This window comes from Branchiostoma belcheri, unplaced genomic scaffold (assembly GCF_001625305.1).
Source record: "Branchiostoma belcheri isolate BF01 breed outbred unplaced genomic scaffold, Haploidv18h27 scaffold40, whole genome shotgun sequence".
Taxonomy (NCBI): domain Eukaryota; kingdom Metazoa; phylum Chordata; class Leptocardii; order Amphioxiformes; family Branchiostomatidae; genus Branchiostoma; species Branchiostoma belcheri.
This window is the reverse complement of record NW_017804021.1, coordinates 2547646-2563581: the sequence shown is the minus strand read 5'-3', so window position 1 is coordinate 2563581 and position 15936 is coordinate 2547646. Positions and strand designations below refer to the sequence as shown.

General features: G+C 45.0%; 1 protein-coding gene across 1 annotated transcript in view; it reads left to right on the top strand.

Moving 5' to 3' along the window:
* The first annotated feature begins 459 nt into the window (after positions 1–459).
* Positions 460–15936, top strand: part of LOC109477517 — a 43164-nt gene continuing 27687 nt past the window's right edge. Inside the window, exons 1-2 of the mRNA XM_019778803.1 lie at positions 460–823; positions 3581–3629. Coding sequence (XP_019634362.1) covers positions 460–823; positions 3581–3629 — 413 coding nt within the window. The remainder of the gene's footprint in view (positions 824–3580; positions 3630–15936) is intronic.

Below are 15936 nucleotides of genomic sequence, written 5' to 3'. Positions count from 1 at the left end.
GAGGCTAGGAGCCAGTCTACTGTATCCTTGAGTGCTGTGGAGTCAGGCATAAGTGTCCTACAGAGCCTGTTAGCCAGGCTAAAGTGCCCTGCAGAGACTGGGAGCCAGGCTACCGTGGTGCCCGGTGTTTCCAGGCTACAGCCCGGTCCAGCAGGATGGATGAGGAGGATACAGGGGCCGTGCGGCGCCTGGCGAGGCTAGGCTGGGCCCTCCGTGGCGCCTGGTGTTTCCAGGCTACACCCCTGGTCCAGGATGGATGAGGATGCTGCAGAAAACGTGCTGCTCTTCCCTCTATCTCCCCCGGGACTCTCACCATCACGTCAGGAGCGGCGCTCGCTCTCCAGCGTTACGCGCCATCTATATTCATGGCAGCGGGCGGCTATCTATCTGCCATTTGCATCTTAATATGACTTTTTGCCGATTAAATGGTCGGTGGATTCATTATTGGCCGGGGTATAAATGCCGGGAGCGAGCCCCGGACTCGCCCCATTTCCGACAGGCGAGCGGGAAGGCACGCACGGGTCGGGCTGCACGGACTTGTACCGGGACGCTGGCGGAGGCTCGGCGGGGAGGGCGCGCGCCACCGCCCGAACACTTGGCGTGGGATTTACGGTGCTTGCGGAGATGTGTAGCGTATCCAGGAAAGGGACTCCAGCCTGCTTTCCCTTGGATCCAACCGTTTCCCGTCGCCGCCGTGCCGTAACCCCTGATGTACCGGACTGCACCAGCGAGCCAGGCGGAGCTGACACACCGGCCCTCCCGCCGGACCGACACGGACCTCCCGGCGGACTGTTACGGGCCTCCCTCCGCGCCGCACGTCCAGGTAAGCCGCTCTGATCCACTCCGCCTAATCCCCGGCTAATCTCCCATTAATCACCGGGCCGTCCCCGCCCAGCCCGCGGCGCCATAGCCCAGGGCCACCCGGGAAACATCGCCGCGCTGCCCGCTCGGCCAAGGGCGAACACACGCAGGGCAGCGTAACTATACCTGTTGTATTCAGAACCGTGCTTCATCCAGAAACATGCCCAGTTCGGACGATTCTAGATATTCCATGCGAATGATCTAGAGCCTTGTTTTCTCCAGAGTCATAGTCAGGCACGGTTCTGGATACTAGTAGTCCGGGCGTATCCAGAACCGTACCCGGGGTAAATCTACGTTCTTGGATACGCGGAGACTATCCAGAACCGTGCCTGATTCTAACCCTGACCCATTCAGGAATAGAACTAGATAGGCACGGTTCTGGGTACAATTACGACAGCGTAACTCCTACCTGTATTTCGGTTAAAACAACTGTCAAAGAGGGGGTCTGTGTATCTTACTGAAATATTGGCAGGCATAGGGGGTGTTTAGAGAGACTGTAGCCGCCTTATAGTTCAGCCGTGCAAGGGAGGGGGGAATGTTATTTTCAAGCAGATACATGGGAGAACATTGGAACACTTTTGTTTTTTTGTCCGCTAGAATGAACACAAATTTCACCCAACGGAACAGACAGAAACCGTAATCATTCCCCCCCGAAATATCTGCTTGGAGGTCAGAATATCTCCCATCCGTGTCTAGTTTGTTTGTTTTTCTTCAGTAAACAAAGGCGTGGTGATGGTATAATTGTAGGGGACAGAAAATACGAGCGAAAATCAGCAGTTTCTGTGTGTGATCCTGACGTTTTTTTTGTAGCTGGAATCCTTGTGCTTGCATTTTGTTAATAACCAAACAGATCCTAGGGTGGCAAAATACAGTGTCAAATTGGCCAGAGAGAGTCCATGCATACGCCACCCAACGCCAATTTGATACTGTCTTTTGCCACTCTAAGATCTGCTTGGAGATTAGAATTTTGCTCCGTATTTTAGTCGCCATTCCCAGAGACGCCAGTATAGTTTGATATATTCTCCCCTACCGGCGGTGCCTGTTTTACTGTGGAGTAAATAATTCTTACCGCGCGTCTTTCTCAGAGGAAAAAACTGCGCGTCAGAAACTCCCTCCCCTTTCAGAATAAAAATCACGCCTGCTGCACAGATGCATACAGACAGCACAGCCTCAAATCACATGGATCCCTGCCGCTTATCCACTAGCGATGGTCTGAATTATTAAAGCCTACATCCCTGCCTCTTTTCTCCTGTATAAATCACCAGAGCGTTGTACGTTTGCACGCAGAATAGAGACAGATCTTGCAGAGGTAGTCATACTTGTTCTACTGATGCCAAAAAAGCGACGAAAGGCGCTGAATAAAAGAACTCGGCACTGCAAACTGAGTAACCAATGCTACACGGTCTTCGCTTTGCTCCGTGTGGTAAAGATACAGTTCTTTTTTCGTAGAACTATCGTAAAGGCTACACAGATACAGTTGTTTTTTCTCTCCTAGAACTATCGTATAGTGGATCGTGGCTACACAGATATAGTTGTTTTTTTCTCCTAGTACTATCGTATAGTAGAACATGGCTACACAGATACAGTTGTTTTTTCTCCCCTAGAATTATCGCATAGTGGAGCATGGCTACACAGATAGAGTTGTTTGTTTTTTTTCTCCTAGAACTATCGTAGAACGGAATGTGCCTACACAGATACAGTTGATGTTTTCTCTCATAGAACTACCGTATAGTGGAACATGGCTACACAGATACAGTTGTTTTTTCCCTAGTACTATCCCACAGATACAGTACGTAACGCTGTGGGTTCCCAGTTGACATGTTAGTTGTTATTTAGTGCTGCGCCGCCGGCTATGCGGGTAGCCTTACTTCCATTTCTACCCAGTCAATAATATACATCAAATAACGACCTGATCACATTCGCTATACACTATCTCCGTACCATCTCATACCAAGGGCGGTCATGACAGTGTTAGATGTGGGTATGTGCGTGTATTGTAGGACAAAATGTAGCTGTCCTTTTCTTACCAAAAATGCTGTCTTGAATCCTTGTTAGCGGTTGGTTGTGTCTCAGTCTTCTTGAAAATTCTACGGAATCAAAAATTAACCCTACTTGATTGTATACTGTATTAGCTCTTGATGTTTAGTAATAAGAATTGATGTTAATTTTCATTCTTTGCCCGTTTTGTTTTCTGTGCTATGTTCAATAGTCGTTGTCGTACATTGTACTACGTACAATGCATTGTCGTGCAATAAGTTGAATAACGTTTCATCAAAGTTGTAGGACGTATAACGACGAATATTCCCGTTAGTCTCTACTAGACTATTACTAAACTACGCTGGATATATATAGGAGAATATTTGCCTAGGCTAGGAAGTTTGACCGCCTTGTAGGTTTGACTGGCTGCGGAGGAAAAGAAACTACCTCCCCGCGGCCGGACTCCCTTGGCCAATTTTACTCTCCTTTTTGCCGAATTCTACGATCCGTATTCCCGTAGAAAGGCCTGGTGGAGGCTATGTTCCCAATACGTACTTAGAAAAAAAAGGAGCAACAGAATAAACATTAAGTAACTAAAACGCTGCCGACAGCGCCAACACGCCCTCCCGAGCGCTTAACACAAGTGCAGACGCGTCGATCAGGCTTCTCCTGCAGGATAAGCTGATTACTGAGATCTGCAGAAGAGACCGTTGACCGACAGACTCTCCCCTGACGTCCGCAGCTTACGGTAAGCCGGCTGGAGCTCTGCCAAGCCCGCCGAGCCAGCTCAGGTCGGTCCGTGTCAGGACAGAGCCGCTCTCAGCCAGAGGCGAGCAAAGATAGATGCAAATCTCCATCAGTTCCGAGCCGCTGGTTTTTCTCCGTCGGGCGGTCGGGAGGAGGCAGGAAGGACGGGCTCTATCCTACATCTCTGCGGGGTTAACGTACGGGGGATCCTGACGGGATGAATTAATGTACAGTCCTGGGGACGGCAGTACTGAACATGGCAAATCGGGTGAGCGACAGCACTGGCGGCGGGGAATCGAACTCTCTACCTCTGAGTCTGTATCACAGCAGCCGGGATTTGAACTCTAAATCTTCTGTTCCAAACGCCAAACGTATGAAATGGATTCGAACTCATGACGCCCTTGTGCAAATGCTGTACGTGCGGACCGGATTCGAACCCTCAACCCTCCAGTCCAGATGCCAAACTTATACGTATACAGCAATCCAGACAGCGGAGACGCCCAGACGAGATCTGTGGCGGAGAAAGAAACAAACATACGCACTGCTCGGTCACGGGTATTCTTGGGTTAATAATATACTTTTTCTATATTATTGCTTGAGAATACACGTGACTGAGTGTGTGTGAGACTCGACGAGAGACGACGCCTTTCTCTTCGAATCTTCGAAGCCATCGAACAGCGAACAGAACATCGAACACCGAATTACAATATCGAACATCGAATTCGAACATCGAACCCGAACATGGAACATCGAACACCAAACTAGAATATCGAATTCGAACATCGAATTCGAACATTGAATTCGAACATCAGACTTTGCTACATTTAACGCTCTATCCCTAACATGCGCCCCCCCCCATTAGGAGACCCGTATCCTGTATGTACTCATGCGTTAGTGAGCCGACATGATAGCTATTACTTAATTCGAACACACACGCCACATTTTCCGCCCCATTGCCGCCTGTAGTCTTCCGTGCGCGGTTCCATCCTTTATGGCATGTTTTCGTACAGTTTATTCCTGGTAGCTGATGCGGTGCCTCATTTGTCATGCTTTCTGTCGTTCTTAATGCGGATTTCTGTTCTCCGTAGCCACGTTTAGAACACAGTTTTAGTTTCCGAGAAATCCGAATTCCCGATGAGTTCAGAGAAGCCGGTATTATCAGTCACAGCTGCGCGGGTTTGCTGAGGCTTTCTGGTCGCCTGTAGTGAAGCCAATTTTCGCCGTGCCGCTTCTAATCAGCATCTATTGGCTGATCCACCGGTTCTCTAGCTTCATGTAAATTGGGAAGCTGGGGTGCTCTTGTATCCAGAACTATGCTTTATCCAGAACTAAGCTCAGGCACAGTTCTGGATAGTCCACGCGTTTTTCTAATTAAGGCCTTTTCGCTTCAGCTCACTCTTGTGCAAAGTTTGTACGTTGCTTTTTCTGCTTTCTTTGAGCAGGGCACTGAAGATACTGATAGGTTATGTAGGACAATGTTATAGTTAGTTCCTAAGAAATTGTGAGGATGTGGCTTTTAACTATGATAGTAGCAGCTATGAAATAAGCTTAAGGTTGTTTTATAGTTAGATGCTTACGTTGCTTAACATGCTAAAACTACATAATAGTCAATGACTTAAAAAAAACTAGAATCTCCCGGAACAAAATACCCTCCTCATTCTGAAAGCTCAAGAACGGGACGTTAGAAAGAACTGATATGGTCTTCATAATTTGATTCTAATGTTTCATAAAGTGACACCGTTTGCTATTATTAACTTTAACACCGTTGGGTAGGGTCCCGGATGTTTCGAACTGCATGCGCACGTGATCAGTCTCGCGAGAGTTTAACCGTGAGTCCGTGAGTAGCCCGGACGTTCTGATGACCTTCCCTTTGATCTTCCGCCGCGGACCGAGGTTTTTGTGCCGAATCAGATCCGCAGCCGATAGGCCACAGCAAGTCATTTTTATGGATGCCATTAGCGCGCGCATTCATTTTCGCCTGATTTTGGAAGACGAAAAAAAAAGAAACTTTGTTGCCTTCTGACAGTGGTCAACATGCCGAAAATGGGCAAAGATGTCTGTTGCCATGCCGGAAGGTGGATGGCAGATAACTATGAAGACAGAGACAAGAAAAGACTCCGATTCAATGTTTTGCTTTTTTACTTTGATGCAGTGATATGTAATGCTGGCTGTGTACATGTGATGTTCTCACTGAATCTAAACCATTTGTACAATAATTGAGTCAAAATTTGAAAATGTAGGAACCTTGTTTTTTCTGCCCGCCTTGTTTTTTTGCGCCCGCACGCATTAGATTTGGAGTCTGCGGAGGATGTCATCCATAAAATTTACTTGCTGTGGCCGATAGTCCCACACAGGAAACAGTCAGCTTTACATGAGCCGCGGAACGACGAGTAATTCTGTCCACATACCGGGATGGGGGTTTACGTACGGAATAGGAAACGCATTTCACTGCACTGTTTCATCTGGACAGGCGATTTCTCTCTTTATTCTCTTTATTCTCTTGATTTCCATGCCATCTAGCTCAAAAGGCTAGCCTTCCAGGGTTCATACAGAAATAAAAGCACATATACAGCAGATAACATGACTAAAAAAACACATTTAGCAAAAAAGAAATTTACATTTTGTACAAAAGGAAGGAACGTAACCTACATACTAGTCACAGAACATTTTATGAACAGTTGGTGGATGTTTTTTTTCTCGCTCAAAAAATTGTGAAGTAAAAATAACCGTTGTCAAATCAGATATGTTTCTGCATGTATAATTAGATTTGTTCCAATTTAGTTTCACGAATCATCAGAAATATCATTGATATTCAACGTTTCGCAACCGTTCTTTCATCCGTGGACCGAGAGCAATACGAGGAAATGCAGCCCCATTATTAGATATCTGCCATCCTTTATTCGTTTATAATTCAGTTATAAAATGCCAACTGTGCACTCTATTCAATCAGCTTTGGCCACGTGATTTTGCTCTTGTTGCATTTTATCTATTCTGATGAGAAGGCAACCGTGAATATTAACGTTACCTTCCTTTTGTTTTGATGTTTATTCCTGTTTAACTTCATTAACGATCATTATTGCATTACTTCCACACACCACGCTGCATCATATTCGTCTGCTTGCACTGAAGATGAATCCAGAACTGTACTTTATTCAGAGCCATGCTTGGGCCACGGTTCTGGATAGTTCCCGCGTGTCCAGAAACGTAAATGGGTCAAATCTACGTTCTTGAATAGTCGGAGACTGTCCAGAACCGTGCCTGATCCTAACCCTAACCCATTCAGGTATAGAATCCAGAACCGTGCCTGATCCTAACCCTAACCCATTCAGGCACAGAACTAGATAGACACGGTTCTGGATACAATAGAGACTATCCAGAACCGTGCCTGATCCTAACCCTAACCCATTCAGGCATAGAACTAGATAGGCACGGTTCTGGATACAATAGAGACTATCCAGAACCGTGCCTGATCCTTTATAGCATAACCCATTGAGCAATAGAACTACATGTAGATATTCACGGTTCCGGATACAATATCTGCCCGGTTGCCGGTGCAATTTTACGAAACAACGTTACCCCCCTGCCTATGATTAACTATCTCGGGGAACGGAACTGTCGTCCTCGTCTCTTCCGACCTCCAAACTCGGCAGATAAAACTCAATTAAACCCGAACCACTCCTACTGCACCACTCCGGCTGATCGGCCGGGATACAATTATCTCATGTTTGCCGTTCTACTCTAGATCGGGAACCGTGCAGAAATTACTCCTGCGTTTAAACATAATTGGGCAGAATCGTCAAACAGAGCTTTTGGTGGCATCAAGACAGCATCTAATTGGACCTAGGAAAAAAAATGTTGTGTTTCCTTTTTCAGGTCTGAAAAAATTAGGGTCTGTAGGTAGGGATTATCTTTTTTTTTACACTTTAGTGATATCTATATAGTGGTGCAATACATGTATACAGCTTAAGAAAGTAAAACTTGTATGAGGACACTTTTATTGTCAATGTTAGAAAAACAGTTTTACAACGTTTCATCAGTGAAACCGTCTCTCCACGGCAAAACTCCCTCGGCGGCAAAATCGTCGCTCTCCGAAAAAAAATAACGCCGCGCCCTACAAGTCTGCGAAGGAGGCCCGGGACCGGCCGTGTTCGGGGCGGGATGGGGCCTCGTGCCACCGGGTTGGGTCCCGGTGGACGGTCCGGTCTGGTAATTGACATGTCGTGATTATTAATGTATGAGATCTGGTGATGTTATACTCCGTATGTACAGGGTCAGGATAACACAGAACCCGGGTAATCGGGAAGTGTTGTATCCAGAACCATGGACAGACCGCTGGATAGGCACGGTTCTGGATACGGTAGACATTGAGGCCGGCAAATGACATGGGGTAATTATCAATGTATGAGATCTGGTGATGTTATACTCCGTATGTACAGGGTCAGACGAGCGATATCTTGCCTATGTAGTTCTATGCCTGACTGGGTTTGGGTTTTTTAGGATCAGACACGGTTCTGGATAGTCTCTACTGTACCCAGAACCGTGTCTATCTAGTTCTATGCCTGAATGTGTTAGGGTTAGGATCAGGCACGGTTCTGGATAGTCTCCGCGTATCCTAGAACGTAGATTTGCCCCAGGCACGGTTCTGGATACGCGTGGCCATTCAGAAGCGTGCCTGAGTATTGCTCTGGATACCTCAGTCGGTAATTGACATATAGAATAATTATCAATGTATAAGATCTGTCAATATTACTTATACGGGGGCAAACGGACAGAATCCAGGCACTCGGGCAGTTTTGCATCCAGAACCGTGCTTTATCCAGAACCATGCTCAGGTACGTTCTGGATAGTCCACGCGAATCCAAAACCGTCCCTGGATACGCGGAGACTATCCAGAACCGTGCCTGGTCATTACACTAACACATTCAGGTACAGAACTAGATACTAGTAGGCACGGTTCTGGATACGACAGACGTATAGAGTCATGTAATTTACAATCAGTAATTATTAATGTATGAGCCCTGTCGATGTTACCATGTACAGGGTCAGGCGGACGGAACCCAGGCACTTGCTCTCTGTATCGATTTTATGTCTATCTTTATTCTCATACTCATGCCTTTACATTTGTTTTTAAAATCATCCAATGCAATTTCAGGGCGATTATAAAAACAGTATTTTGGGTGAGGGAATCTGATTTTGACATTTACCGGCATTTCTTCGACTGTTAAACTCCAGTTATTTTTTTGATTTGTAAATAAATGCCACAGTTTCATAATGACGCCTGCTAACAAGGACGAACTTTAAAGCTTGAGTGTTGGCAAAGTGTTACGACCCGCTCCGAACGTTGTACTGCTAGCCTCTACCAGGCTTCAGGAGGTGGCTGGAAGAGTAGAAATTGGCCAAATAGAGAGATAACATGCCGGGGAGTTGGTCCACTAGAACATGCGGCAAACTGTATTCTCAAGCACACCAACTGCCCCTGCATGTTATCTCTCTATTTGGCCAATTTCTACTCCTTCCAGCCGCCTCCCGAAGACTGGTAGAGGCTATTGTACTGCGTACACGGAGTGGCTTGTAAAAACATGAACAGCGCGCCAATGACGTCACAGATGACGTCAGAACCCTTATCTCCCCTCCCTGTCGCACGTTCGGAACGATCCCGGATGTAGGGGTGGGAGGGGGGCGGTCAAAATTTACATTTCTAATGTTTTTCTACACCCAAGCACACGCGCACATCCCCCTTACGACCCTCACTGGCTCGCCCTTGGTTCGGTCTAAGGCCTATGAAAATGTTGTGTTTCCTGTTTCAGTCCTGAAAAAAAATTTAGGGTCGGTAGGTAGGGATTTTGGTAATCCAACTTATACAATTAATTGTAACAATTTAATAAAGTAAACCTTGCATTAGGACACTTATATTTTCAATGTCAGTGTTGGAAAACTGATTGTACAACGTTTTATCACTCAGGTTTTATCATGAAGATCAATCAGCTCGAAAAATTTATGTCCCTTGCAGGGATCCACCCCAAAAAAAGGCTAGGGTTGGCAGTTTTTCTACGGTCGGTCGGGAAACAGGAAACACAACAATTCTTCCCCAGGCCTGAGTTATAATCCACTAATGGACTGAGCGGAGTTGTTTCTGCAGATTGCGCCGCGTTGACGTCACTCCGTGTGCGGGTTTATATGCACCATACGTCACCTCCAATTCCACCGCCATGTTTTCGAACGTGACCTGTTAACCCGAGTTCTGGAGCAGCCGACAGCGGCCATTTTACTCAAGCTGACATGCGAAAAAAATGAGAGAAAATAAGATTTAGTAACAGTATAAAATTGTATATCAATAATATATATAAGAATGACGATTTTCCCTTTGTTAGGGCGTCAATGAATGAACGAAGACCTTTATTGTACACACATACCCACTGGGTTAAATACAGGTCACAACAAGAGGATGGGATACAGATAACGTTACATAATATATTGTCAAGCAAGTCTAACTAAGTAACTTCCGCTTGTTCTCGTTTCTTAGTAATGGTAAGAAGGCCTGTGCTTTGATGGCTTGTAACCTCAACTCTCCATACACGCAATTTCCAACAGTTACATTTTGCTCGTCCTTGCCCGGCCTCCACTCTTTACTAGACGCTCGCGAGCGAGTCATGAATTTTTGATGCCGGACTCCACAAGTGCTGCAGTTGTCTGTTTTAATCATATCTCTGCGTGCATGTAGGAGTTATAGAGTACAGTCGGGTAAGCAGAACGCAGATAGCTGAAACTGTGCCGTGCGCTCTGTGTTCAATACCGTCCCAACCCTATATAAAACACATCATGGTATTTTCTCTTATTCACAATACATGTTGTGATCACATACGAGCGTAGGATTACAAATAACTGACGACATTCTTGAGAATGTCTGTTTCTGTATAACCGGTTAACCCGTAACACACCAGCTTCGCAGGCACGCGGCGCGGCGGCAGATAGCTACCTTATACCGATCGACATGTTGTGCCAGACCCTTCAACGTCTAACTCTAGACATTGTTTGGAGCTATTTAATGATAGCGCATGTGTCCAGCGAAATCCAGTTGTTTTGTTACGAAAACGGATGTCTTTTAAACCATTGTCGACTGTTGGTCACAGCCCGCAATTGAAAATTTAACGGCATCAAAACGAGCAAAGAATCTGTAAATTAAACATTACAACACTGTGGTCTCTCCCGTACTGACATTAAGGCCTATGTATAGTGGCTTCGTGAATAAATGTGCAGTAGATTATGTTTAATCTCACGCGACACTACATAGACGTGACGTGTTTTACCCATTAGAACCCGGGCTGTGAATCGGGTCTGATCCTGACTAAGCCTGACTAAGCCTGACTAAGCCTGTGTGCGTTTCGTACTCACGTCATGTGCATAGATTTCGTCCAGGACTCGTAGGTTTGTTGTCCGAGTGTTGGTATTGTTTTGTGTGTAGTATGTGTGTGTGTCTCTCTCTCAGGATCAGGCACGGTTCTGGATAGTCTCTATCGTATCCAGAACTGTGCTTATCTAGTTCTGTGCCTGGATGGGTTTTTGCCTTGTTGTGATACTGATATTGAACTCGCCCAAACACGGTGTAACTAGAAGTAATTTGTCGCTTGTTATGAGGCCATCTGGCAGCTGCTAATAGCGCCGACCCACAGGTTATTACCGCTCAGGCTGCAACTGGTACCTCCTGACTAGCCTGGTTACCAAACCTATCATAGCTCCCGAGTCCTACATCCTCTCCGCAAATAGTATTGCGGAGAGGCTGTAGGACTCGGGAGCTATAATAGGTTTGGTAACCAGGCTACCTCCTGACCGCCTGCCGAACTCAGCCTGCACAGTAGTCACGTCTTACAGGTCAACATCATTTTCTCAGAACTGGAGTTCAACATTGTAGGTTCGGGTTCGACGCCCGTACTTCCAACGTGCTACAGGACTTTTCAAAGGTAGTGGCTTGCAAAATGTACCAAACCACGTGTCTTGTTTATGTCCTTATTTCATATTGAGTGTCCTTTAAGCTAGTTCAAGGTCCACAGTAGTCACGTCTTACGGGTCAACATCATTTTCTCAGAACTGGAGTTCAACACTGTAGGTTGGGGTTCAATGTCCTTACTTCCAACGTGCTACCAGACGTTTCAGAGGTAGTGGCAACTAGTCTCAAAGCATATTCCCTCTGTGGCTGCAATACAGTATCCAATTGCCCAGGCAGTATCCAGGATCAGCATGAAAGTTCATCTGAGTTGGTAAATTACATTATGAAAAACTTAAACTTTTCTCCAACTCAAAATTTGACTCACCAGGTATTTTCGACTGAATCACTCAGTCTTCCTCAGCTATCTGACCCAAATGCTGTGGAAAGTATCCAGGATGTTTAGGTTCGAAATGTTGATTTAAACCAAGGGCACAAGATCGGCGGCATGTCAGGACTCGAACCCGGGACCTCTTGGTTCCGAGTCGAGCACTCTGCCGCTACGCCACACGACCCCAACTTAACATTCAAACCCAAACCTCCTAACGTCAGTAGTTGTACATGCAGGCATGTAACCGTTCACAGACAAACGCAGCGCTCATCATAATTACGGCAGTTAAGCAGGGTTTGCGGTTAAAAGCGTCTAATGGGAACAGGACTGTCGGTAATGAACGTCCCAATCCTCAAACCTACGGAAGGCTTAGGGCTGGTATAACACATTAAGGATGGAGGATATCGGCTGGTTTTTAAACACTAAACACTTCTTATGAAATCAGGGGAAGGGGGTGCACTGTTTGCATGCTTAAATGTGTCGAGAACTGTGCCTATGTTTTCTTCTATGCCTGAATGGGTTAGGGTTAGGATCATGAAAGACGTTAGGAAAGGGCCGTAGGCCGAATACACTTACCGTATCCATATTTTCATATCTTTAGCTTACTTGAGCACGTTTACATCAGGGCGTTTTAAGATAAGCTAATATTTGCGTTAAAAGCGAAATGACGAAATGTTGCGATGCTTACGATTTCCGAATTTGCATCCAGCAGTCTAAGAGTTTGAATGTTCTATGAGCGCTGCCAGGCTTCCGTTTGAGCTTTTTCGTCATCCCGCCTGATTCCGGATGTTCGCCCCTGCACCTGACCCTGACTTAACACCCCAATAACGTCTACAGAACTCCCGAATACTGTAGTGAGATGCTGTGAATATAAGACCCTGAAATTACCCTAATCTTACAGCAGATCTTTTGTTGGCTACAGGACAGTATCATTGTGCCGTGAGTTTAAACTGTAATTTCCAACACTTTTCCAGGAAATTTGACTTACCCAAATTTTCGACTGTACAACTCCAGTCTTTGTCAAGGAATGAGCAATCCACCGCTTCTGTGACAAAATGACGTCTACCAACACAGATGAACTTTCAAGATAGGACAGTATCAAATTGGCTATATGGCAGTATCAAATTTTGCACGACATTTGGGTGGCCAAAGAAAGATACCTGTACAAACAGAAAATTCGATAAAAACGCCCCAAAACACGTCGAAAATAGACCAAAACCCAAACCTCTGCTTGGAGAGTGGAAATTCCCTAGCCTCTACCAGGCACTGCGGATCGCTGGAAAAAATAGTAGAATTTGGCCAAAATAAAGCCGAGTTAGCCGGCCAGAGTGGGTCGCAAAATGTACCCTACCTGGCCGGCTATCTCCCCTGGTATACTATTCCCTTTCATTTGGGGAATTTCTGCTATTTTTCCCGCGATCCGTGGTGCCTGGTAGAGGCTAGAGAATTGCCGTCATGACGCGTACGTAACTCGGGTGAACAAAAACTCGTTGAGTCGAAACCAGACCCGATCTCGGTCGAAAACTCCTCTCTGGCCGGCTATACAGTAGTATCCCCTTTATTTCGGCCAATTTCTGCTATTTTTCCAGCGATCCGCGGAGCCTGGTAGAGGCTAGAAATTTCCTCCATCACGTGTACGTAGTGAGCAGAAACTCGCTGAGACGGAAACAGACCCGATCTCGAACTCAAGCAGCCGCGAAGATTGGATTCGCCGCGGATTTTTGACCCCGGGTCAGGAGCGAAGATAACCGGCTTAGAAACGGGGGGACTCGGCAGATTAGCAAACACGGGCGTTTCACAACACTGGGTACGTTTGTACCTCATTTGTACATCTATGGTAAGTCAGGCCGGCTTAGCAAACATGAACATCTAACAGTACTAACACCCAGCTAACTGAACTGTGAGTTAAACTCGGCTTTGGACGGTAAAAACGTGAGCATTTTACAACTGTGAGTTAATTTGTACATTTATGGTAAGTTAGGCCGGCAAATGTGCACATTTAACTCCCAACGAACTAAACCGCGACTTATTAAAACTCATCAGCTTTGGACGGCAAAAAAGCTAAACAGTTTATTTATTTATTTATCTAAATTGCAAACAATACAGTGCAATAAAGTGGAAGCCCTGGCAAGTGAGCTGATGTCGGGCCCCACATTGTTAAACAGTTTTATCAAACGAGAGCATTTCACAACACTTCGTACATTTGTACCTCTATGGTAAGTTAAAGCTTGCTTATCAAATGCAAAATCTAACATATAATACACAACTTGCTGAACTGTGATTTTAGCTCACATTTGTTCCTAGAAACGTTTAACAACTACTAGTACTTGTTCCAAGATACCTAGATACCGTTAGTATGCAGTTAATGCGTATTGCAATATTATCACACCTATTCTCCGCATTGCCTTCACTGTTTTATATTGTACTAGATCAAATAGCTTGATAAGACTTCGTGAAGAAAGACACCCATAACTCTGAATTGTAATGATGATTCCTATCAGAATATATTCTGACAAAAACGCCTATCATAACGGCATTAATATTTACCATTCATCGTGTTCTAAACTCTCCATGTACTAATCACACTCCAATCACACTGATAAAAAAACAGTCGTTTCTCGTGAGTTCTGATTAGCTAAAATCGCTCCAAGCGCTTCCTTATTGTACTAGACATAGAAGTAGAAGTTGTCCGTATCGATGTAACATCAAATCTGTTTCTCTGGAATCTTTGAAATCTTTATAAATGAACCCACGTTGTATGCAGATTTCCAAACTCTGACTTTGAGTTGGTATTCACATTCAGTAAGTTTTGCAAACTGTTTTAAAGCAGGCTAATATTGACAAAGTCAAGAATGATCTAACGTACAGCCTTTCCGTTATAAGACAGGTACATTTTGTTTCATATTGTTCCTACATGATGCACACAATATTCTCTATCCCCATTTTCCTTTGTGCTAGTAAATTGGGTAGCAAAAACAAGCATCTACCGTAAAAAAGTCTGAGTCTTAGACACTATAGATGCCTTCTGGCCGCTCATAGCTGAGTGTGAGGCGACAGACTTGGAAAATCTGACACAGTTACAAATGACAGACCTGCCATAGATTATTGTAGGTCATATGTAGTTGTAGGTAGCCATGTATGATGTAGATAGGACCAGACACTGACAAATCTGGGGCCTGTCAGGGAATATTACACACGAAATATTTTTTTATTGGTCACACATCAAGGAAGATAGTACAACTGTTACCATACAAAGTGGTAGCGCAGTCAAATAACTAAGGCTTTTTTTAACGCTACCTCTTACACATAATGAATAAATCAACAAAAACTAATCCAATATAAAGAAAATACAGATTATAATAATTCATATGTAACACAACAAGCTTAAGAGCAACGATGTTGGAAATATATTGAAGACAGATGACAGACTTGCTACAGATTATTGTAGGTCACCTGTATTTATACATAGCCATATGTATGAAGCAGATAGGACCAGACACTGACAAATCTGGGGCCTGTCAGGGATATAGCACGGTGATTTGTCACCCGTCTGAGGAAATGTGTTGTTTTTTTATTGGTCACATATGAGTAAGGAAGATAGAACAACACAAAGTGGTAGACTTGTTAAAGAATTCCCTAGTAGAAGAATTTCCACACATAAGCAGATGAGAGTTACCACCTATTTTGGGCAAGCTTGGGTGAAGTGTGCTATATTATCGTGCGTGCCACAGTCGCTACTCTTCCAAGAACAAGAGATTATTCCTCTGCTCTGATCAGATCATCTACTAACGGCCGTCTGTAGCAATAGTAGAAATGTTGAGCAGGACAGCACGATAAAATGCGGTATATTAGAGGTTTAGACAATGGAATTAGCAGAAAAGAGGGTACAGAGATGCATCTTTGTGAGAAATTTCCACACATATGAAGATATGCTTGGGTGGAGTGTGCTATCATGCGTTAGCCTCTACCAGGCTTGGGGAGGCGGCTGAAAATAGTAGAAATCGGCCAAATAGAGAGATAAGCATGCCGGGGAGTTTGT